Below are 24,195 nucleotides of genomic sequence, written 5' to 3' on the forward strand. Positions count from 1 at the left end.
GGTCAGCCACTGCAACCAAAGACGACACCCCTACTTGTACCACTAGACCTCGACTTCCACGTTAAAAACTCTCCTGCGCAGATTTCACTGTCATCGTCAGATATGACGGACAACCGCCACAAGTGTACTGGGAGAGTTTATGCGCAAATTACCACCTGCTCAATACTATTACACATACACAATTACATACTAGTTTTAGCAAGATAATAACTTTTGATTTACTAAATCAACAGAAAGTTCTGTACAAAACAAATCATCCCAGATGAGTCACTACTTTGTGTTTTGGTTCAAGGCTGCCGTTGTTCAGTCGTTAAGTCAAGTCCGACTCTTTGTGACCTCATGGACCATTGGGTTTCATGGCAAGATATGGAAGTAGATTGCCAGGCCTTTCTTCCGCGCAGACACCGCTCCTGCCCAGGTTGGGGCCCGGCTGGGTTTCAACTCAGGACCATCTGCCTTGAAGTCCAGTGCTGAGGCCACTACACCACCAGCCGTACTCAGACCCAAAGGCAGGAATGTCATTAGCAGATTCACTGTGAAAAACAGGAATATCAGAGAAGTTTGTGATAACAAAGTAGCAAGTTACGTTCACTTTAATAGCCAATGCAAAGACAAAGTACTGGGATGAAATGAGCCAAACAAATGAATCCGAGGCAGGCCTGCTCATTTATTTAATTAGATCATAGCTGATTTGACTGTAACCTCCTATTCATGTGTCCTATGGTTATCTTTCATTCTTTTGTTTATCACAAATCCTTCTAACTCTACTTTCAAAATATTAGAAGGCTCTGTTTCCTCTGGCCTTTGAGAAAGAGAGTGACAAAGATTCATGACCCTGTAAGAGAAAAATAAAGGCACATGTCTCAAGTGGTCAAGCCCTTATTTTAAGCAGTGATCCAGTTCTCCCACAAGACGAAATATCATCTCCACATCCACATGACACAATCCCTCAGGACTTTTACTCGATTAATCAGATTTCCTCTGACTGTTTTAAACACCAGTGAATACAAATCAAGTCTGTCCAGTCTCTTTGTATGAGACAATCTGCCTTTTCCAGCTATTTGTCTAGCGAATCTTTGAACTGTTTCCAATGCATTACGTCCTTCCTTCAGTAAAGAGACTACGACTAAGCACAGTGCTCTGGATTTGGTCTCAGCAGTGCCCTGTAGAACTGAAGCATAACATAGTATTCAATTCCCTTAACAATAAGCAATACGCATTCTGTTAGCTATTCTAATTACTTCTTTTTATTGTGCAGTAGGACCCCCTCTCATTTAGATACTCTATAATACCTTGCCATTTTAAAATACATTTTTTCCTGTCAAAGTTAATAATTCCATATTTTTTTCACACATTGCTTCATTGGGGGGGTTTTTATTTTTATAGAGATACAGCGTGGAATAGGCTTACAGCCATGCCGCCAGGCAATCCCTGATTTAATCCTGGTAGGTCTTCGGATTGTCAGAGGGAACCAGATCACCTGGAGGAAGCCTACATGATCATGGGGAGAACATACAAGCTCCTTGCAGGCAGTGACGGGAATTGAACCCTGGTCGCCTGTACTGTAAAGTGTTGTGCTAACCACCAAGCTACTGTACTGCCCTGATCTTTGCCTACTCTCATAGACTATCTAGGTTCTTTGAAAGTTCCGAATATGTGTCCCTACCTGTCTTTATTGCATCCCCCAATAGAGAATAAATGGTACAAAGATACAGATTAAATTTTATATTACCCTTTTTATAATTTTATAATACCCTTCTATTTTAATATTTTAATGACTGGCAAATATGAACAGGAATAAAGGAGAAACATAAAGCTGCAGTATGAAAGGTGAGTTATAATCCTGTGGGTTAAGCCAACTGAATTCCAATATCAACATTATAGCATTTTGTCAACCTTACTGGTTTTGAGAAATAGATAGAATTTTTAATTATAAATCTGAACGATCCTCTAGGACAAATGCTAAGTGATTCTCGCTGTTCTAGAATAATCTATTATTCAATGAATTTATTTCAGGGAAACTGTTATTCAGCCAGTTATGGCAGGGTTTGTACTTCAACTAAGGACTTGTAAAAGCTCTAAAATTAGTAACTTTTATTAAAACATGCAGATACATCAGATAGGCCACAGACTGCACCCAATGCCAATTAGTTATGAAATAGGGATTGTGTTATATTCATTATATTATTGCTCTTGATGGTATCAATTTCTCCCATCTTAAAAACTTGCTTAAATACGTAAACAATGTGAAGTATACTAGGAAGTCTGGCAAGTTGGATATTATACTTAAACAAGATAGTGGCTTTGCAAAAAACTGGTGTGAAATATAAGCTAATTTGTAATGTTTTAATTGTTTTTTCTTTATTATTTTAATTGCAGAAGTGGCACTTGTCTGATAAATCATAAAATGCTTCCAGTGAATTCTGAAATATTTCGGCAAAGATATATATCATCCTCTTAGAAACACCGTGTCACTTTTAATTGAAATAACTGGATGGAGGCACACAGCGGCCTTTGCCTACATTGCACACCCATTGTTACACTAATCCTGCCTAAGTCCATTTTCCCACCATGACACCCGTATACTCTTCCAATTTACTACTAATGAAGTGTAAACATTAGAGTTGTAGGAATAATTCTTCAAATGAGCCATTTAAGAGGTTTTCTGCATGATTCATGTCTAAATTAGAATTACACATTTTAAACCATTTTACTTAAATGTGATTGTTGGATTGTCAAATGTTTTAAGCTGTAATTTGAGCCTGTGCAATTTGTAGACGTACCTATCTATAAAGTAAATCTGTAATTTATTAAAATCCTTCTACCATAATTGGAACCTGTTTTATTCTTGGCAAGGATCAATATAATACCTGCAGAAATGACAGCACACTGTTTTTCCCATCGTCAAACTTCACATCACAGTGTATTTTTAAAATAGTGATGCAAAATCAAGCTCCATTATGCAGATCATATCCAGATTAAAAATAATAAAGAGATGAAATAATTTATCAGGTAATAATTAGAATTCATGCTCTTTGAACATGCCTGTCAGTTTTGAAAACTGATTTCCAACCATTAAAAATAACATAGGAATTGTGGGTTCCTACCTATAATAGTTGGCCAATATTTTCCAGGTTTTGAAACATTTCTGAAGCATGATGAAGTTGGACAATAATTGTGTTCACTGATATTGTTGTGTTGTTCTAGTATTCCAAAAAAATTGATCTGAATGAAATTCTTGCAGTGTTTTTAGAGTTCTATTTATTTATAAAACAAAAACAATTTGGCAATTTTAATAGCATCTCACTTCTTATTTAATCTCCATCTTTACATTAACTTTTAGTAATTAACTGGTATATGATAAAACAGAAAATCCAGGAAAAGTTCAGCAGGTCAGGCAACATCTGTGGAGAGAGAACTGGTTCACTCTACAGGTCTAGAACCCTTCATCAGATCTGAGATAGCGAGAGAAACAATTTGTATGTTGTTTCTATTACAATTCGTCTATATGTAATATTTTAGAGTATTGTCAAATACTTTCTCATATTCAGTATTGAAGATGAATCCCAGAAGCAAACCCCTGTGCTCTGCAAATTACTAAATAACTTTGTATATTTAATATATGCCAGGAAGGATTTCCTAGAGATAGAACTTACCGGTAATTCTTTCCTTTTGCATGCCGGAATGAAATTTCCTGTGTTCTTTATTTCTCTTGAAATAACTGGGAACATTTGCCCCTGTCAGGGCGGATGAGAATATTCTGGCTCAAAGTATAATTGCTTCTTAAGGTACGATGAATCAAATTTGTGTTTACTTCTCATCCGTTTTGTATGGTTGCTTTGATATAATGAATTAGCTTGCACTTCAGACAGTGGAAGAGCACATTCCTTCAGACCCTGCTGCAAGTCTAAATAATAATCAGGTGTGAAAGCCTTCATGATAATGTAAATTATTTTGTTGCTGATATTTGTGACAGTTGTCTGGGTTGGGCTAGGAAGGGAAAGGTTCACTTTTCCTGAACTTTCATAATTCAAATTGGCTTAGAAGTTTGAGTTCAAAGCATTTAGCTGCAATTTTAATTCTGTTCAAATACACTGTGGAGCCAATTTGTTTGATAGAAATTGTCTTTAATTGACTCAGAGATGACAGTATAAATGCTGTTATGCTTTGCAATTTATTTTGCCTTCATATTTTCAGATAAAAATTTTTATTGGTTAGGCTGCTGTTATACCATAAAGCCTGGTCCTAGTATAATTTATGATATATTTAGGAAGTGTCAGCAATGATTGATTTGCTGTCTAACTTAGGGTAATCAGACTTGTCTTAACCAACATTTGGTAAAGCCCACTGACATTCATTTTTATTTATAAACTTACAAATAATATTGGCAAGAACGGTTAATGTGCTCGAGTGGTGTATTCTGTTCATAAAAACTGTAACCTGTTTAGAGGTTCTGTTTGTAATAATTTGTTATAGATGTATGATGGATGATGCTAATTTATTTCTGACATTTTTAAAATATGATCCTTTACCTTATTCATTTTTCTATGCTCTTCATGGTTTTAATTGGCTCCAAAAAAACTCTCTTTAATGCTTAGTTGATTTGAGGATAATAACACCAGGTTCATCAGCCTTTCCATCAATCCTTCAGCCCTGGAATCATTTTGGTAAATAGCTTCACTTTCTAATGTGTGGTATTTAGGATGTCAAATTTTTAATATTCCTAACAATTTCCTGACAACAGATGTCAGGCCAACTGGTCTATAATTCCTTCCTTTCATTTTCCCTATGTATATCATACAATTGGGAGACACAACTCAGAAGGAAAATTGAATTGTTGAAACAGGAAAATCTGAAACACTTAATTATCTTCCAGGTTCAGTACAGCCAATTCCACGCTACAGTCTGATACTCATCTTTGCATTAAAATTGAATCTACATTGTTTACTTGGGAGAACTCAGAGACTTTTATGTAATATAACTTGCCTACCAAACGTCAGTACATATATAAAGAGAATTTGCATTCCCTGGATATAACACTTTGATTTTTCTCCACCAAACAGGTTTACTGCAGTTGGTAAGGTTGCTCATGCAAGAAATATTATTCAAAAGGCCTACTTCAATTACACATCTTGAATCGACTAGAGACTTGCCATCTGTATCTAAAGATTATTAGGTATTTTGGTTCGTTCAGATCTATATTATTTTCCCAATCCAAATTATATCAAAAGTGACACAAACCAACCATCCAGAGGATGCAGTACACCACTGAGTGAACTAACCAACCCCTTCTTCCTAAATTCATTCAACACATAGGAAGAAACCTGTGAGCCAGCATCATTTATTAATGCTGTGGATAACCGAAATTGGAAATAAAAGTACAAAGTGGAGTTCCAGCTGCTACTAGCAGGATGGACTACAGTCAATCTTTCAGGTTAATTAATTTACATCAGAAATTGGAAAAGCTTAGAGATGTAATAGAAACAGATTGTAAACAATCAGGGGAGGTGGGAAAGAAGGCTGCGGAATAAAAGAGAGAACAAATAGGGCAACACTATAAAAAGGCAAGGAGTTTGTAATAAGAATGCGTCAAGAGAAGGGGTAGATCTTGGGAAGATGAAAAAATCATAATGCAATCATAATACAATCATACAATCTTTTGCATTCATATGTTGACTTCCTGTGCCATCCTTGGTGGTCCCCCGTTTCCATGATATATTTTCTATTGCTTGCATCAATTTATTCTACTCTTTATTACCTTCTCTCTATTATTTTAAAACCTTCTCTTCTTGACTAACATTTTGATTGCTCCTTCCAATATCTCCAATTTGAGTTGGGACTCATTGATTTCTTATTTGACTGTGATGGCAGATGCATTAACTCTTCTCGGGCTTCTAGCTGGGTCCAGGTATGATTTTTTAGCCAACATTTTGGTGACAAACTCCATAACTTCATCAGGGATGATGCCTAGGCACGTCTAGTCCAGTGGAACATAGGTATTCTCAATTCCCGTCGTTCGTCCCTCCTGATTGATTAGTCCTCAACCAATCAGGTTTCCACTGTCCCACCTTGCTTAAAGTCATATTCTGGTTCTTCCTTAGAGTGAGATCTTTGTCTTTGTTGAAATTCTTATTCTCTATTCTTATTTCAATGGCTTCCTTCACTGGGTGGTCCCAAAAGCCATTGTGATTGCAAATGTTTAGAATTTGATAAATACTGTTTTTATATATAAAAAAGCTTGTTTGCAATGGTCAAACAAATATTCTACCTCTGAAACCACTTTTGACAAAATAAGATCTTGAACTGTTTTGCATTATTGATCTTATCTTACACACTTAGACCTCCATTTCATGCTCTGCTAATGCACCCAGATGACTACAAATGATCGATTCTGGGATGAGAGTATTGGAGAAAGATTAAAGCCAAAAATCCTGGAAACACTCAGCAGTTAGGCACTGTCTTTGGAAGGTGTAGCAGAGTTCAACAGCACCTGGAATGAGGAAAGAAAAGTTGTTTTAAATGAAAGGGCGAGCTGTTGAGAGATGGATGGGATGAAAAGAATATCTGTTGTAGGATAAGGTCAGGAATGCCATGGTTGTTTCCTTTTGATGAAGCCTTCTTGTCAATAGGTTGATGAAGGCAGCTAAAGAGTGAGAGAGAAACTGTTCAGGAGATCGGGTAGTTTCAGTCGAGTATAGAGAGAAAAACTGAGTTAATGTTACAGATGGGTAACTGACAGAAGAATTGATATAAACAGCAAAGATGAGTTACCTGAAATTGGTGAACTTGATATTGAGTAGAGAAAGACTGCAACATACCCTGATGGTGGATGAAGTTCTGCTACTCAGACTTACGTTGGACTTCATTGGAACAGTGCAGAAGGCCATATTCGGAGAGTCAGAATGGGAGTGGGAAAGAGACTGTAAGAAACAGGAGCAGAATTAAGGCATTTGGCTGATTGACTGCAATGAGAAGAAAGTACATTACTACAAGACTTGGAAAGGAGCAGAGTATAAATCATTTGTCCTGTGATGCCTTGCCATTTTAAACTCATATGGCACTTTACAGACCTCAGCAAAGTCACAAATACAATCTTTTGTTACCTTGACTGTGGTAAACATCAGGAGACTCTGTCCATCCCATGGCACTTTACAGTCCTCTTCACAGTCACAAATATAATCCTTTGTCACCTTGGCTGCGGTAAGCCATTTCCCATGATCTGTAGGTTCCAGCAGAATCTGCCACTCTGTCCAGCTCAGTTGTCCCTCTGTTGTCCAGCTGAGCGGAACTGCTCTTCTTTGGTCTCCTTCACATTTACTTAATGCAGACAGAGCTCAATGTATTCTCTTACTACTCTTATGCTGCTGGATGGTCCCAGGGTTTAACCCAGGGCTACTTACCATATTTCATGTAGGTTCCAGATCTTAGTAACATCATCTCAAGACACATTGCATTCTACATATATGCTGATGATACTCTCATCTATCTCATCACATTTTTCTGGACCAATGGATTGTCTCCTTCTTTATCTGATCTCCAATACTCAATGAACAAAAAGCTCCTGCAACTAATTATGGGGAAGATGGGCCGAGACAGTGCAGACATTTAAAGAATATCTGTTACACTAGCATTGCTGGATGTGCTGTTGTTGGTACAGGTACATATTGTAAGTGTGGTGAAACAATCCTAGACTGGGGAAAATGGGGTAGAAAAATCAGAAGCAACTTTTGACACCCTCTCTAAGTACAACAAATTTGTTCTTCTGTAAGTTTGGATTGAGAGTGAAAGAGGAATGTCTTGTTTTTTTTCAGCCAGAGGAAGACCATGAAAAACAGGAAAGAGTACAGCTTATATTTATGAAATGCTCACAGATTAATGATCTATGAAAAGTTTCATTCCTGAGATAGAGTGTTGCATTCTGTTGTTTTCTTTATTACGAGAATTGATGAGAGGTTTGTCAGATTTTACGGAAAACTTTAAAAAATAATTCATAACACTTGCCTGGTGTCTCAGAGCTGGGTGTGGCTGCACTCACACCACCCCCTGCCCCTGGCACTCCTTCTCTGCCACCTGTCCCACCCCTCTCCCACAATGCTCCACCCCTTGCCATTCCCAGCATCCTTTGCTCCCACCAAATTTATAAACTCTCTCTCTCTTTCTGCTCCACATGGACAAATACAGTACAGCATAAAAGTCTTGGATGCCCTCGTTATATATATGTGCCTGAGACTTTTGCACTGTACTGGTTCTACCCAGATTATATTTCACACCAGCCAAGTGCTGCAAGTATTCTTACAAGATGGCGACAGGGCATCCTTGACCAGCTGTTCATCCTTGTGGAATTTAGAGATGGTTTGTGGGGTATCTGCATGTCAGTGGTGACTGCAGGTGATGAACTGCAATTGTCAAGTTGTCAGCTGCACATTTTTTGATGAAATGCTCCCAATGATCTACTGAGTCTCTCCTTGTGACAATACCTGTAGGTAGCATTGTTATTGGATAACTTTAGAAGGAGTTAAGAAGATAGAATAGAAGAAATTCTTTGGATTTTTACCTTGCCATTTTCACACCCAGACAAAGTACAATGGGCAAATCTCTCATTTAAGAGATAAATATCTTGAAAAGTAAAGCCTATTCCACGACTAATTTTTAAATTACATTTATAACCATGAATATTTTTAACATGCAAGCCAACACCTGCAACACTTTTAAACAATGTTAGGGGGTCATCAGTTCCCTTTTTCAAACGTTAATCCTTGTAAGATTTCCTCCATCTTTGTAGTATGAATAAGGCTGGTTGGTCTGATTTGTTTTTTTTCTCTCTCTCTTTCACCATAGTTCTGTTCTCTGTATAACCAACTCCTGACCAACCTGCCTTTCATTTGTACTGTTTTTTCTTAACATCAATTTGTTTGGATTTGCCAAAATCATTCAAACTTGAACTCCCCCTGGCTTACTTTTGGCAGGTTATTACTAGATGCTCAGTTATCGTGAAAAAATTGTGACTCGAAAGCATGAAAAGCATTAAATGTGCTGACAGTGAAGTAGTGGTTTTCCTTTCTGAGTGTTTGTGTGAAATGATCTGGTAAAGTGGATGCTGTTGAAGCAATGCTTTACTGCATCCCTGTCAAAAAATGACAAATGCTCTTGTCTTTGAGCCTAAATCCCTTCCAAGCAGAAGTATTTCCCACTGAAAAACAATGACTCTCCAGCTGTGCTTCTAATGTACCAAAGAAAAACTTGATTAAGGATTATTGACTTCCCATTTGTAGAAGCTGTTGTTCATTTATCTTTTGTTAAAAAATAGTTATTAATGTATTAATATACCAACATATGAATTTAACTGTGCCACTAAAAAAGTTTTGCACTGATATTTACACAAATGTAGCCTACTATGCCCTAAGCAGAAGTGAAGCTGACCACTGCAGCAAATTCCAGAGATTATGTGTTCTGGTATTTGGGACATATTAGATATGTAATGCACTGATTTAGTCTGGAAAAGGGGACACTAATTATTGTTTTGCTGATGTGTACAGCCAGGCTCGGAGTAATGATATTGTTTCACCGTCAACAGTAAAACTGATTAATAAACTAGGAAAGTGGACTTAGAGTGGATGTTGGTCTCTAGCCCATTCCCAGAAAAAGGAGTCGGAAAAGCTGAGGAAGGATAGAGATAAGTCAATACGAGTCCATGGTATTACAAGAGAGATATTAGCATGGATAGAAGATTGGCTGACTGACAGGAAGCAGAAAGTGTGAACAAAAGAGGCCTTTTCTGGTTGGGTGCCAATGATGAATGATATTCTGAAGGTTTCGGTATTGGAACCACTTCTTTTCAGCTTATATGTCAATGATATGGATGATGGAATTGATGGCTTTGTGGCCAAGTTTGCACATGATACAAAGATAGGTGGAAGAGAAGGAAGAGTTGAGGAAGCAAGGAGTCTGCAGAAGGGCTTAGACAGATTGGGAGAGTGGGCAAAGAAATGGCAGATGGAATATAGTGTAGGGAACTGTATGTCTTGCACATTGGTAGAAGGAGTAAAAGTGTAGACTATTTTCTAAATGGGGAGAATTCAAAAAAATCAGAAAACTTGGGAATCCTAAAGGTTATCCTGCAGGTTGAGTCAGTAGTAAGGAAGGCAAATACAATGTTAGCATTCATTTTGAGAAGACAAGACTATAAGAGCAAGGATGTAATGCTGAAGCTTTTTAAGGCATTGGTCAGACTGCTCTTGGAATATTGTGAGCAGTTTTGAGCCCCTTATCTAAGAAAAGATGTTCTGGCATTGGAGAAGGTCCAGAAGAGATTCATGAGAATGATCCCAGGAATTAAACAGTTAACATATAAGGAGCGTTTGATGGTTCTGTGTCTGTACCTCTGGAATTTAGAAGAATGGAGGGGGGGGGGGGAATCTTGTTGAAACCTACTAAACCTACTAGAGGCCTAGATAGAGTGGATGTGGAGAGGATGTTTCTGATAGTGGGGGAGTCTAGGACCAGACGGCACAGGCCTCAGAATAGAGGGACGTCCATTTAGAACAGAGGTAAGGAGGAATTTCTTTAGCTAGCGGGTATAAATCTGTGGAATGGTCAAGACAGATGGAAAAAATGAAGAAGTACACTCAAAATGTTACATGCATTGATATTATGTACTGTATGAATGGAAATTAACAGATTGCTGGACTGAGTAACAAGGTAGTGAAGTCAACAGGAGTATAAAGTCCTCGTTCCGAAGCAGCGCATACTTTGGTCATGCTGTGCCTGCTGCACTACATTCAATTCTGGTCACTGAGGTACAAGATAAAGTACTTGTTCTGGGAGGAATGTACAAAAGGGATGCCAAGTCGGTAATCTGCTGTCAGCAGACTATTTTTCTAGTCCTATGAGAATGTATGTGTAGTTAATCTCTTCAGTCTACCGTGGACATGAATAATATTGTATTTGTATCTAATAAATCTATAGAGAATTAGGTCACAGAGCATGGAAGTAGGATTGATTGGTATGTCTACTTGGGGTAGATTGTTCTTGCCATCTCTTCCAGATGCTATTCCACCTACTTTACCGTGGCTGATATTTTCCTGGTGTCAGTCGTACAGATAATGTTGTCACAGGTCCTCTACTGCCGACGTGACTTGAAGTTCTTGTACATGATCTACAAACTTCATTGTTCAATTGAATCCAATAATGTTCACACAATACCTACTAACCTCAGTTTACAATGCCCTGTAAGGAATCTTGTATAGCCAGTGGTCCCATCACATTTGTGCAAATCCGATCTTACATGAGCACCGGCCCCTTCATCAGCTGACACCACAAAGCTGCTGGGTGTCACTCAGGGCATGGGGCTTACCTAGGCAGACCGTAATGCAGGGCTGTTCACACACTTAGGAGATTTGTTCCTCTCTCCCTATCTCCAACCACCCACCCCTTGCCTGCAGATAATCCTTTCAGGTAGTTAATCTGCGGTTGCCAGGGGAACTCCAGTTGACTTCTCAGTGGCCATTGTGGAAGGCATAAGACAGCTCTTTGTGGAGCTGCTGATGGAAACAGCATTAGTCCTGTTTTAGTGCAATATTCCTATTCAAAATGCACTGGAAATGGGTGAAATCTAATTTCTAAGCATAGATATTGGGACCTTAAGTTAAATGTCAAGTGTGAAGTATAAGAAAATGGTTTTGAAAGTATTATACAATGGAAGAAAACTGATAAAAGCCTTTCTGGGTGGAGTAATGGAAGCAGAAGTGCTGGAGTTATTGAAACAATTATATGCTTTGATTTGTATGTTTGTGTGGATGAATAAGTATGAGGATTATATAACTTCTCTAGGCTGTACTTTGTGAAATCTGGGCTGAGGACAGCCAAGTTGAACTGAGCATGCTAAAATAGCAGCTGAACAATTAAGCTTTATATTGGAGTTCAAAGTCTGTTGTGGAGAGAGAAAAGAAATATTGGCAAGATTTCTAATTGTTAGAGTAAATAGCTGCTAAAAAGAAATTAGATGTCTAATTATTTGTTTTATGCCTTTGCATTCTACTGTTTATGGTACCGTAATAATGCATGAAGAGGGCTTATCTCTTTGGAACAAAGGAGGATGAGAGCTAACTTGATAGAGGTGTATGAGATAGAGGGGACTTGATATAGGCATAGGTAGAGTGGACAGCCAGCGCCTTTTTCCCATAGAGCCAATGAGAGGGTTTAATTTTAAGAAGATTGGGCGGAAATATAGGGGTGATGTCAGAGGTTGGGTTTTGTATGGGCATAGAACACACTGCTAATGGTGGTGGCAAAGGCAGATAAATCAGGGCTATTTAAGAGACTCCTATATAGGTAGTTTGATGAAAAAAATAGAGGGCTAGGTATGAGGGAAGGGGTAGATTAATCTTGAAGTGAGATAAAGGGTCAGCACTGCAGTGTGGGCCAAAGAGGTTGTACTGTGCTATGTTCAATGAAGAGATGTACAGAAAGGACAGGGCAAGGGATTACAATTAAAGGAACAAGCAACATATCTTTGAGCTGTAATTTCTAAAACAGTATGAAGAACTAAAGTGACCTATCAAAGATGGGGGATATTGAAGCAAATTAACAGACTTTAAGCAATTCATATCAAAAAAGTTAAAGCATTTTCTTCGTTTATGCCATCCCGTGGTAGAGACTGCACATCAGCAGGTGGGATATGTTGCAGTGCCGGGACTTGCCACACAGCAGAGTAAAATGGGGTAAACTGGTTACGACAGGACCGAAGGCAATTCAGTTATGCTAGGTCAAGATTGGGGGATTGGGGGATTGGGGTTAGACACATGTACATAAAGCCTGGTCGGTGAACATAACAGTGGAATTCCCGAACAGTGGAAAAGCTTAGTCTCGGAATAGAGGAGGACAGTGGCATGAAGTTGAAGCACAACTAGAAACAAGAAGGAATCCTGAAGCAATTGTGTGATGGAGGGGGAGACTCTTGTAAACCAAAAATAGAAAGTCAAAAATTAAACAGTATCAAAGCCATTCTCTAGGAGAAAATTGAAAAGAATAAATACTGTAGTTTTTTTTTAGTGGCAAGCTTATAAACAGCATTTTTAACATCAGAAAAAATTACTATAATTTATAGGCAATAATTGTTTAATAAAATAATAGCAACCATCAAACTTTAGAGACATTACCAATATCAAAATGATACTTTACAGAGTATCATTATAAATAGAATGTATTCATTTTTAGTTCAGATAAATCTATCATGTGTTAAATTATGCTGCAATTTAATGCTTTGGTCAATTAAAGGAATCATTAAACAAATGATGCTCACTGCTCAGGCTGTGTGCAGTGCTACTACTAATCTCTTTTATTAGTATATAAGGATTGGGTGAATATGTATTGTAATATCCTTGACAATTTTTGAAGCAGGACACCGAAAGCTGTTATTGTAACTTCCTGCAATGACTCAAGTGCTGCAGGTTCTGCATACTTTGGGAAGCAATGTCCCTGACTCTTGATTAAGGAATTTGAGGGGATGGAGGAGAGAATGAGACTTTCATACAATTCTGAGATTTCTGGGAAATGGTGTTTGCCCAGTGCTGCAGTAATGCTGGCTGAGAGAAACCACTTAAAAGAGGTTCGACATGGTCTTCCACCCGTGCAACTGTTCTTTTCTAAAGTAGGCCTTGCTAATGGATGAACCTAAGCCTGGAATGCCTTTATCTACTTACCTGACACAGAAGTTTAAAAAATGGTGCTTTTGTTCCTGAATAGAAAGGACCAGAGCACTCAGTGTGACCTGTCCACCACAGGAGTAGAGGAGACAGGAAAGCATGCTGTAAATCCCCAAGGTTACTTGAATTAATACTAGTATGAATTGCTCATTTATAATTACAACTGGTACTTTTTTTCATTTGCTAATTAGGCAAAAGTGGACTAGAATGGAATTCCTTTTTAGAAAAGAATCCACACTTTAAAATGTTGGATGGAATAACAGAAGCTAACTTGTTCATTGAAAATAGTCTACAACACTTCCAAAGTCTAGCAAATGTGTATTTTTGAACCATACTGCCTCAGATAGACATTATCGGCCACCTTCACCATGCTGGTTATTTACTATTATGCTTTTATTTTATTTATTATTATTATTTTTTCTCTCTCTGCTAGATTATGTATTGCATTGAACTGCTGCTGCTAAGTTAACAAATTTCACGTCGCATGTCGGTGATAATAAACCTGATTCTGATGCTGGTTGCTTTGATTGTCTGAATGAGGAGGAGTTACCAATATCATTTTCACAGACCACTCAAAATGGATTCCTCAAATTGCTCTTCCAACTTTGAAAGCCACCAGCCAGGAATTTGCAAGTGCCACTGGGTGATTACAATGCGATTACCCAAACAATATTGTGTTTCCAATTTCTTTGATGAACAGTGTAGTTTTCTCATTAGGATAACCACATACAGATCTGATAAGAATTGGATTTTTAATACAAGAAACACATACACAAAGCTTTAAATAATTACTGAGGAAATAAACAAATATTTTGCATCCATCTTCAAAGTAGAAGATTCAATAAACATAATGAAATTGGTGATGAAACAAGAGTCTGAAGGGGGTGAAGAACATGAAGTAATTGATATCATCAAAGAGAAAGTGTTGGAGCTAAAAGCTGACAAACCTAGCCAGATGGACTATAATCCTGGTTTCTAAAGGAGGTGGCGCTGATAGTGATCTTCCTAAATTCTTAGAATTTGAAATACATCTTGTGAATTGAAAGTAATTAATCCAATTAAAATATTTAAGAAAGGAGGGTGAGAGAACAATGGAAGGTATAGAAGAAGGAATTAGTCTTGCAATTTTCAGGGAAATGTGAAACATTTATTATGGTCAAGGTAATTAATTAGCACAATGTCAAACACATTTTGGGGCAATTTTCTTATTGCACCGAAAGTGGAAAATTTACTCTTGCTCTGCTCAAGGCATTTATGCACAATGTTACCAATTGCATTGTCTAACTAACTTCCAGCTATTTTTGTGTTATTACTTGCAAGATTGTCTTTTCATTTGCACTGTCACTTCATTCTTGTTATTTTCTTATTGCTTATGATTCATTTCTCACTGCTGCATCTATAGGACACATGCTGTGGAGTTCCACAGGGGTCCGTGTTGGGATACGTCAGTGATTAGGATTAAGGAACTGATGGCCGTGTGGCCATGTTTGCAGACACTATTAAGATAGGTTGAGGAACAGGTGGTGTGGTGGAGGCAGGGAGACTGCAGGAGGACTTGGACAGGTTGGAAGAATGGGCAAAGTGGTGACAGATGGAATACAGCATTGGGAAGGTGTAGACTATATTCTAAATGGGCAGAGAATTCAGAAGTTACAAGGAGGCTTGGAAGTCCTATTTCAGGATTCCTTTAAAGTGAATCTGTAGATCGGTTTGGTAGTAAAGAAGGAAAATGCAATGTTAGCATTGACTTTGAGAGGATTAGAACATAAAAGCAAGAATGTACCACTGAGGCTTTATAAGGTCCTTGTCAAACTGCATTTGGGACGTTATGAGCAATTCTGGACTCAGAGTCTAAGGAATGATGTACTGTCACCAGAGGTCCAGAGTAGGTTCACAAGTAAGATTCCAGGAATTAAAAGGTTAGCCTATGAGAGAGATCTCACTGAAACCTACTGGATACTGAAAGGACTGGATAGAGTGGTGATGAGGAGTCTAAGATCTCAGGGCACAGCCTCAGAATAAGTGGACAACCCTTTAAAACTGAGATGAGGAAGACTTTTTCAGCCAGAGGGTGGTGTATCTGTGGAATTCATTGCCACAGAGGGCTGTGGAGGCCAAATCATTGGGTGTATTTAAAGGAGAGATTGATAGGTTCTTGATTGATAAGGGAGTTAAGGGAAGGAGGTGGGAAAAAATATCAGCCATGACTCAATGGTGGAGCAGACTCAGTGGGCTGAATGGCATAATTCTGCTCCTATATCTTATTATCTTATGGTATTTTACAACCTGCAATTATATGTTCCTGGGAATCTCGCATACCTTGTTTAATTTTTGAAAATATCTGAAAAAAAATCAGCTATATCAGGTGTTAATTTGCTTAAAAATTGGGCCAATTTGTTATCCTTTTTTTCCCTCAGATATGATTGTGTTTCCTCAAGAAGTTAATTTAATTTTGCGTTAGAAATGATTTAGAATTTGAGATCAGTATGATCTAAAATATGATGGGATGTTGCACAATTTAGCACACATAATTCACTCCATTCAGCTAAAGAAACATGTTAGTGGATATACTTGATGAGATTTGATGGCACAGTTCATATTTATCACATTTTTATGCTACAGAATTCACATTAAAGAAAGAAGCAGATTTCATCGCCAATGATTTTTTTTTAGGGTGGTCCTTATTGATTTCAGGTTTAGTTTTAAAACTTAGGTGATGATATGGTGCTACTACTAGCTAATTAGAATGACATTATGTGTATTAATTGTCTTTCTTTTTTGTCCCACAGAAATATAAAGAGCATGAAAAGACTGTCACTGTTAAGGAAATAGATGGACTCCAGCTTGTCAAGAAACTGGCAAAGGATATGGAACAAATGTTTCATAATAAAGCTGAAGCCGTACGAGTAAGTACACCTATAAAACTGCTGGAACAATTCTTTTTGACAATGTGCATCGCAATCGAAGACTGTCTGCCTTTCATTTTGCATCGCATAAACTGCTAAACCTTCAAATGTAATAAAAAATAATGACAAAACTATTTCCTAGGCGCAAATGCATGCAAAAATGCTTCGCTATAGCATAGTCTCTCGCTGTGATTAGTGAAAATTGAATCTGCATCTTACTGATAAGGAAGTAATCCATCTGTACAAGCGTTACTCGTAAGCTGCAAGGAAACACAAGAGGTACTAATTCTGTAAGACAGTTATTGCACACACTGATCTAAACCATTATTTTTATTGCATTTAAGTTACCACAGCTGGTAACAAAGCAGTAAAGCCTCACATTCTCCGCTGAGGTAAATGAGTGAAAATCGAAGTGCAAAAATCCTGCAACTGTTTAATCTTCACTTTGCTCTAGTGTAGCTCTTTGTTGCACATGCTTGCAGTTGGATTTGATTACTGAGTAATTAAAATTAGAGATGGGCAATCTTTGGTGAAAACTCCTTGTAAGAGGTAAAAGAACTACTCTCATTTCTGCGACACCTTCCAGAGCTAACAGCTGTTGCAAAATGCTTTTCAGCAAATGAGTTCCTTAGAAGTAAAGTAATTTTGAGCCATTGTTAGGAAATATGAAGAACGATGACTTATATTTTCAACTTATAGCTGTACATCTGTTCCAGAGTTCACATTTGTGCAAAATCTGCATTGATACACACTTCAGCTTTTATTTGTATGACTAACTTAATTTGTTATTTTATTTGTATGACTAACTGTGACTGAAAAATGCTTTTAGATTTTGTGTTTTATATTCTGTGTTTTCACTCATTTTTTTGTTTGCACAACTCTTTTTGCGTGTGGGGGAGGAGGGCTTGATGTTTTTCTTCCAACAGGTTGGTTCCGTGATTCTTTGTTTCGTGGCTGTCTGTGGGGAAATCTAATTTCAGGGCTGTATGCTGCATGCATACAGATAATAATAATAATGCAGATAATAATAAATCCACTTTGAAACTGTTATTTGTAATCATACTTTTAAAATAAAGTGAATTAAAATGTATTGGGTTATGAATTCATCTAATTGTCCAGAATCTCCGTCTGTCAAAGACTCAGGCCTTCCAGACCAATGGATTTGACAAGAATTAGAACAAAAGCATATGACAACTTCACTGTCAATGGCCCATCCATTCATAGTGTTCTGTCTTAACTCTAATTTGAAAAATGTATTTTTGAGACACTTATTTGAAAAGAGTGGTTCAGGTGGTTTCCTGTTGATGTCCTCATTCCTTCTCTCTTATGAGTACTTTATTCCATATAATTCTTTATTCTTAGGCAGTAGAGACAAACATCTTTCCTGTGTTGGTAACTTATTTCTTTTGTATTAGCCCAGCAAGCTACAGTGCTACCAGCAGAACATATAAGATTAACCAGCATCTTTGTTATATCCTGGAGATTAGAGCCCTGCCTGTAGATATAAGAATAGAACACATTACTGATAAGTCACTAAATATTGATTTCGATTATACATTTGTATTAATATTTAGGGCCGTAGTAGTGTTGCCAGCTCAAGGTTGCTGATGTATCATTCATAGTCTGGCGATGTGTAGTTAGAGGAAAGAGCTAAGCTGTATTTAATGTAGCAACTCAGAATAGTGCTGAACCCGAACATCTTGTTCCTCAGCGCTATAAATTAATTTGGCATCTTGAAATGCAAATTGAACTGAAAACTTTTAAACAAATTAAGCAAATAACCGCACTTTGTTGAGATAAGATTGCATCGCCTGTAGTAATCAACAGTAAGCATTGTAAATAATTCCAGGTGTTCACCATAAAGTCAGAAATTAAAAAAAAATATGAGATGCATATCAAATCAGTGTTTTATTGTCAGTTCGTTTGCAAAAGGATAATTATAATTTAGAACGGTCTTCAAACCTCATCTAGACAATGTCTCAACTAAGCTTTAAATTTTTCAGAGGATTTTCACACTGCTCTCTTAATTCACATCAGCTCTGTAGTTGAAGGGATAAATGTAATACAGTTTAAAGAGGACAAAAGCAGTGGTTAACATTGCCAAGGCATTACCTTAATGCACTATCTCTGATTGAAATAAATTCTAGCATTTGAAAGTAATTTTTAAGCAATTTTTAAAACTTTTTTTTATCAAAGTCAGTAAATTTGATGAAGGCCCGTTGAACTAAAACACTGACTCTTGAGTCATTGAGTTGTACAACAGAGAAACAGCCCAAATTGTCCACGTTGACAAATATTTCTAGTTACACTAATCCTATTTTCTTGCTTTTAGCCCATGTGACTCTATTTCTTTCCTATCCATGTGCCTGTGAAATGCTTTTTAAATGCTGTGATTGTGACTGCCTCCGCTATGTGCAGAAAAAACTGCACTTCAGATATCTTTTCAATCTATCTCCTCTCACCTTAAATCCATGTCCTTTAATATCAGACAACTCTACTTCTGGAAAATGACTATTTACTCTGTCTGTACTCTTACCAATTTTATAAACCTTTATAATACCATTCCTTGGTGTTCCAGTGAAAACAATCACAACCTATCCAGTTTCTGCTTGTAACTGAAGCCCTCTATTTCAGACAACATCCTGCCAAATCTCTTCTATACTTGTTTCCTTCTAATCAGTCCCTGCCTTGCCAAGTGCCATCATCCCCCTTCCTAATAAACTTTGTTCAAGCAGTTTCCCTCTGATGCACCATCAATAACTCTTGGAGACATGAGTCGAGACAGGCTTTTATTAGCTGGAAGAAAGCACCGTCAGCAGCAAGAGACCATCACACAACATCCTGGAGACTGAGGGAGGAGCAGTGCCTCCAATCGTCTTTATACAGGGGTCTGTGGGAGGAGCCACAGGAGCAGTCAGTAGGGGGGGGGGGGGCGAGTCCAGACAGGTATATGTAGTTCACCACACCCTCCTAGTAATGAAAGACTCACCAGCCAGTAGTTTCCTGGTTTATCCTTTCCACTTTTGGGAACAATGTTAGCTACCTTTCACATTCCTGGTGCCTCATTTGTGGCTAAAGGTGATGCAAAAATCCATGAAAATGGAGGATGTTATGCTCAAGTTGAGATAGTGGCTTGGAAAGGAACGAGGGAGACTGTGTTCCCCCACTTCTACTTATCCCTCTCCTATTAGATGGTGGAGATAATGTTCTTGACACGTTCTGTCAAACAAGTTTTGGCGGAGACAGAGGACTGCTGCCATGGTGTGCAGGTGGCTGTTCGCTGTACGTCATTTGATGGAGAAATGGCTAAACCATTTAGGACATTTCACTCGAATGAAAGCGTAACAGTACAAAACCGAAGGCAGCAATGTGCCATCTAAAATTTGATAAAATTATTAATGAGAAAATCATAATGAAAATTGCTGATCTTGAATGGCCTTCTGATGAATTACTAATGAGAGAAAGGGAAAAGCATATCAATCAAATTACTCAGTGTTTCCATATGGCTTAATTGATCACTTTAAACGTCTCAGTGTATCTCGCACGTCTGGAGTTCAACCAGGTATATTTTCCCAGTGTCCTGGGAAAGTTACAAAGATGAAACCTCAGCACACCCAGATTATTACCTATATTTTGAAGTAGAAATTTAAATATTTGTACTCATGCCAATACAGAATTCAATTTTCACTTCAAGGCTGCTATAGAGTGCAAGCAATGACTTCACTTGAGTTGGGATAAAGAACAAGGTCTCTAAGGCAAATGGAGCAGTAGGTTCTTACAACTTCACGGACTTATACGAGACCCCACAGTCTTTGTCTGAGACCAGTTTTGAAATATATTTCTCTTCCACTATCAAAAGCTTAACATCTAATCTGAATCCAGAAAAACTGCAGAGGATGTGCTATTTCATTTTTTTAATTTAGACTCCAAACCTACTTGGGTTGCTTCTGAATTTGAGGAAATGAAAACTTCAAAGGAAGGGTGTTTGCCTTGTTTCCTTTGTGAAAGTGATTCTCTTCAGACAGGGCAGCTACAGAATCATTCCACATTAGACTGAGATCTGACATTCTGAATAAACTTGTGTCCATTCTTCCGTAATTTGAAGTTTACACATCACACCTTCAGTTGTTTAAATGAGAAGCTGCAAGTCAGACCATTGAAAGACAGACAAAGGAAAATAAGTAAAGAGAGACAGGGACATTAAAAACTCAGTGGTAGAAATAAAGCAATGAAGATTGATTTATATATTTATTGAGATACAGCGTGGAATGGGCCTTTCTGGCCCTTTGAGCCATGCTGCGCAACAATCCCCGATTTAACTCTCACCTTTTTTAAGTAAAGGCATTTTTTGAGGTAAAATTGCATCACCCATATTCATCTTTCATAAGCATTGTAATTAATTACATCTGTTCACCATAAAATCAGAAAACTTGAGTGGGATTTGGAATATATAAGATGCAATTTACTGTCAGTTTCCTGAAAGGTAATTATAACTTAGAATGATAGTAAAATCTCATCTAGACCACATCTCAATAAAGCTTAAAAATTTCAGGTAATTTTTTCACAGGTATCGCTTAAATTTACATTGGTTCCATAGATTACCCTTGATAACCCTACAGGGCAGCTTGTTAAAAATTGTCAAGTTGTCTACTTGGTGATTTCTGGTTTGTGAGCTGAAGGGCATGGTAATCTGCTGTAGATTTCTATGGTTTAAGCAGGTAGATGTGGAAGTCCCAGTGTTGCTGCCAATTTAATGGAGAACGCTTGTGGTTTTGTTGTCATTATTATTGCAAAATCTGGTTCATCTTACTTTTATACCATTTTATCTTCTTCTGAGAAAGAAAATTAGGTGACTACTCTTAATGGGATACCTATTCAGACCACTTCCATTCCCTATTTGACCGTCTGTTTGGTACTGATAACCAGCAGTTACCAATCTCAACACATTGGTTGCACAATGCCTGCTGAGAAACTCACAGCGTTAAGCAGGTAGAACCCGTGAACATTTAGCACACTGCAGAGTTATCATTTTAAATATTGCCATTTCATATCAGTGATTGCCAAGCAGGGGTGTGTGACTCCCTCAGTTGAGGGGAGATGGGAAAGGGTAGCAAAAATTGAAAGGAGTTTGACCTTTTAATAATAAAGGCAATTAGGAAGTTCCTATTACGGTTAATAAAAATACAGCTGCACTCAGTATGCTGGCTGCCATGACTGCAGGGCTGACATCAGTCTGAAGCATCCCTGGGGAATTCTCAGCTCCTTAAAAGGAGCGTCCCAAGGCACCTGGGAAGCAGGTGGAGGGTATGGAATTGGTGTGTATTTTATTGAATGTGAAAATGCAGATCTTTCAAGGAAAAATAGAGAAGCACTAATCTGTACTTTCTCATTTTATCGCGTTGAATGTGAATAATCATTCTTTTCTTCCTTATGATTTTTTTCTCATTATTTCCCTTACCCTTTACTTAAACTCTATTCGGCTATTGTGCTTTGAAATGCCTCTGATATTTTTAATTTTGTGGCACATTATCATCTTCTCTGCCATTTCTGTTTTTGTCATGGGCATCCATTTTGCTTGCCTTGTGCATTTCTTTATCTCTCATCAACTGGTCTATACTGAAAGACTTTTAGCAGGCAAACTGAATGAGCCTCGAGTGTTAAGATTTGGTTGAACAAGCACAAATTGACTTCTGAGATTCTCAGCACCAACCCATATCTCTAAATCCTATCTGCGTACTAAAATGCCAGTGGTACCCAATGTATACATTTCGTTTGGATACAGATTGTAAAAATAAATTGCATAGTAGCAGAAATTAAGGATAAAACTGGAAGAGGTGCCAGATTTGTGCCAGAAACAATTGTTCTTTAGTGCATAAGGAGAAAATTATATCTTGGTATCTAATTCAATTTAAATATATTACTCTCTACCCTTCTCTCTTTCTCTCTCTCTCACAGATTTATATAGTTTCTTCTGGATACAATTTGAATTTTGTTTTGTTTAGTTCGAGCAGGTTATAGAAAATTATGCCACAGCATTGTGCCAAAGTGAATTAAAATAAGCGGGCTATAAAGAAGGCAAAAATTGTTGGGTAATGTAGTTTAGTGGCAATAATAAATTGAATATTCTGTAGATACCTAGACAAAGGTGCTTGGTTGTGTCTACAATATTTCCAAACAATGTGTATTTTTTTACATGCACCTGCAGAATATCTTGTGTTTATGCATTTTTATTGAATTGAAATACAGTATTTTCTGATAACAGTGAAAGGACTCAGAGAAACCCAATTAATGTAAATTAATACAGACAGAATTTAACATTTATAAGCACACATTTGTAATAACCTGAACAGAAAACATGAAAGCTGTGTAGAACTTGGTGGAACCAAATGTCAAAAAGTTAAACAATTTAGTTGTGATTCAATGAGTTAAAATAATTAAATGATATACAATTGCATTTTCTCAACATTCATAGCCTATATTTCATAGTTATTCATTGTTAAAAAGCAAACCTAATCATGTGGTAACTATATCAGAAGAATCAAGTGTAAATGTTTTGGACGCTGTTCTACTTGTTTAGAAGTATATTGAAAAGACATTATATTTGCTGTCCATTAATAAGATCAAGAATAGATAATACAATGCATGAGCCCTAAGAATTCTGGTTATTACATCTTTGCATATATATAAATTGATGTAAAGATGTTTTGTACAGAGAGCCATTTATTCAGAGAAGCTTCTGCCTACTTGTCTTATGACATGAATGCTCATTATGGTTTTTGAATGAAAAGTAATTGCTACTGTACAGTAATTCAATTCCAGCATGTAACAGTTCAGTTCACTGATGTGCTACGGTTGTATTGGTTGAAAAATTTTGTCATGAAACCTCAGTGTGAGATAATTACATCCTATTATCTTTTACAGTGCATGGCTATTTACATTATTGTAATGTTTTCTCCATTAAAGTAATGCTTTCTTGGTATTATGAAAGGATTTTACTGGTTAACTTTTTTGATCCACGGCTATAGTTTATAGAAACCTAATATTCAAGCAGAAGAAGAGCATTGAAAAATTTGCAGTTCTTTCCAGTATACTGTAATAGTATTATCTGGCTAGATCTTCTCAGTTAGCAATAGACATATACCATCCTGCTGAACATGATTTGTATGAAAACTTCCTACTCAGAGTTAAAGAGGAACCCAGATCTGAAATAGGCCCTTTGGCCATCAGAAGCCATGCTGACCAAAGAGTATCTATTTACATTCATTAAGCACTGATTCCAATGTATTCTCCCCAAATGTTCACCAGATTTTGCCTCCTAAACTGCATACTAGGGGCAACTTAGAACATCAATTAACCTACCAACTGCATAGAAGTAGCCCAGTCAAACAAAGAAAGTGGAGATCTGGATGAAACCCTCAGGGAGATTGTGTAAACTCCACACAGAGAGCAGCAGAGATCAGAACTGAATCTGATCTAATGTGATACAGTTCCACCCAAGTATTTTCTTATTGATTTTGATCAAATGCCATCGTTTAAAGAACTTTTGCTCGTGATTTAATTCAAACAGCTGCTTTAAACATAAATGG

At 37.4% G+C, this 24,195-nt stretch overlaps 1 protein-coding gene across 5 annotated transcripts in view; it reads left to right on the forward strand.

Annotated features, from left to right (window-relative positions):
• Positions 1-24,195, forward strand: part of cacna2d3a (calcium channel, voltage-dependent, alpha 2/delta subunit 3a) — a 782,368-nt gene that overhangs the window by 122,559 nt on the left and 635,614 nt on the right. For all 5 annotated transcript variants that reach the window (XM_073072214.1, XM_073072211.1, XM_073072212.1 and 2 more), the window contains exon 3: positions 16,493-16,609. In XM_073072214.1, coding sequence (XP_072928315.1) covers positions 16,493-16,609 — 117 coding nt within the window. The remainder of the gene's footprint in view (positions 1-16,492; positions 16,610-24,195) is intronic.

The sequence above is a fragment of the Hemitrygon akajei genome, chromosome 19, assembly GCF_048418815.1.
Source record: "Hemitrygon akajei chromosome 19, sHemAka1.3, whole genome shotgun sequence".
Taxonomy (NCBI): domain Eukaryota; kingdom Metazoa; phylum Chordata; class Chondrichthyes; order Myliobatiformes; family Dasyatidae; genus Hemitrygon; species Hemitrygon akajei.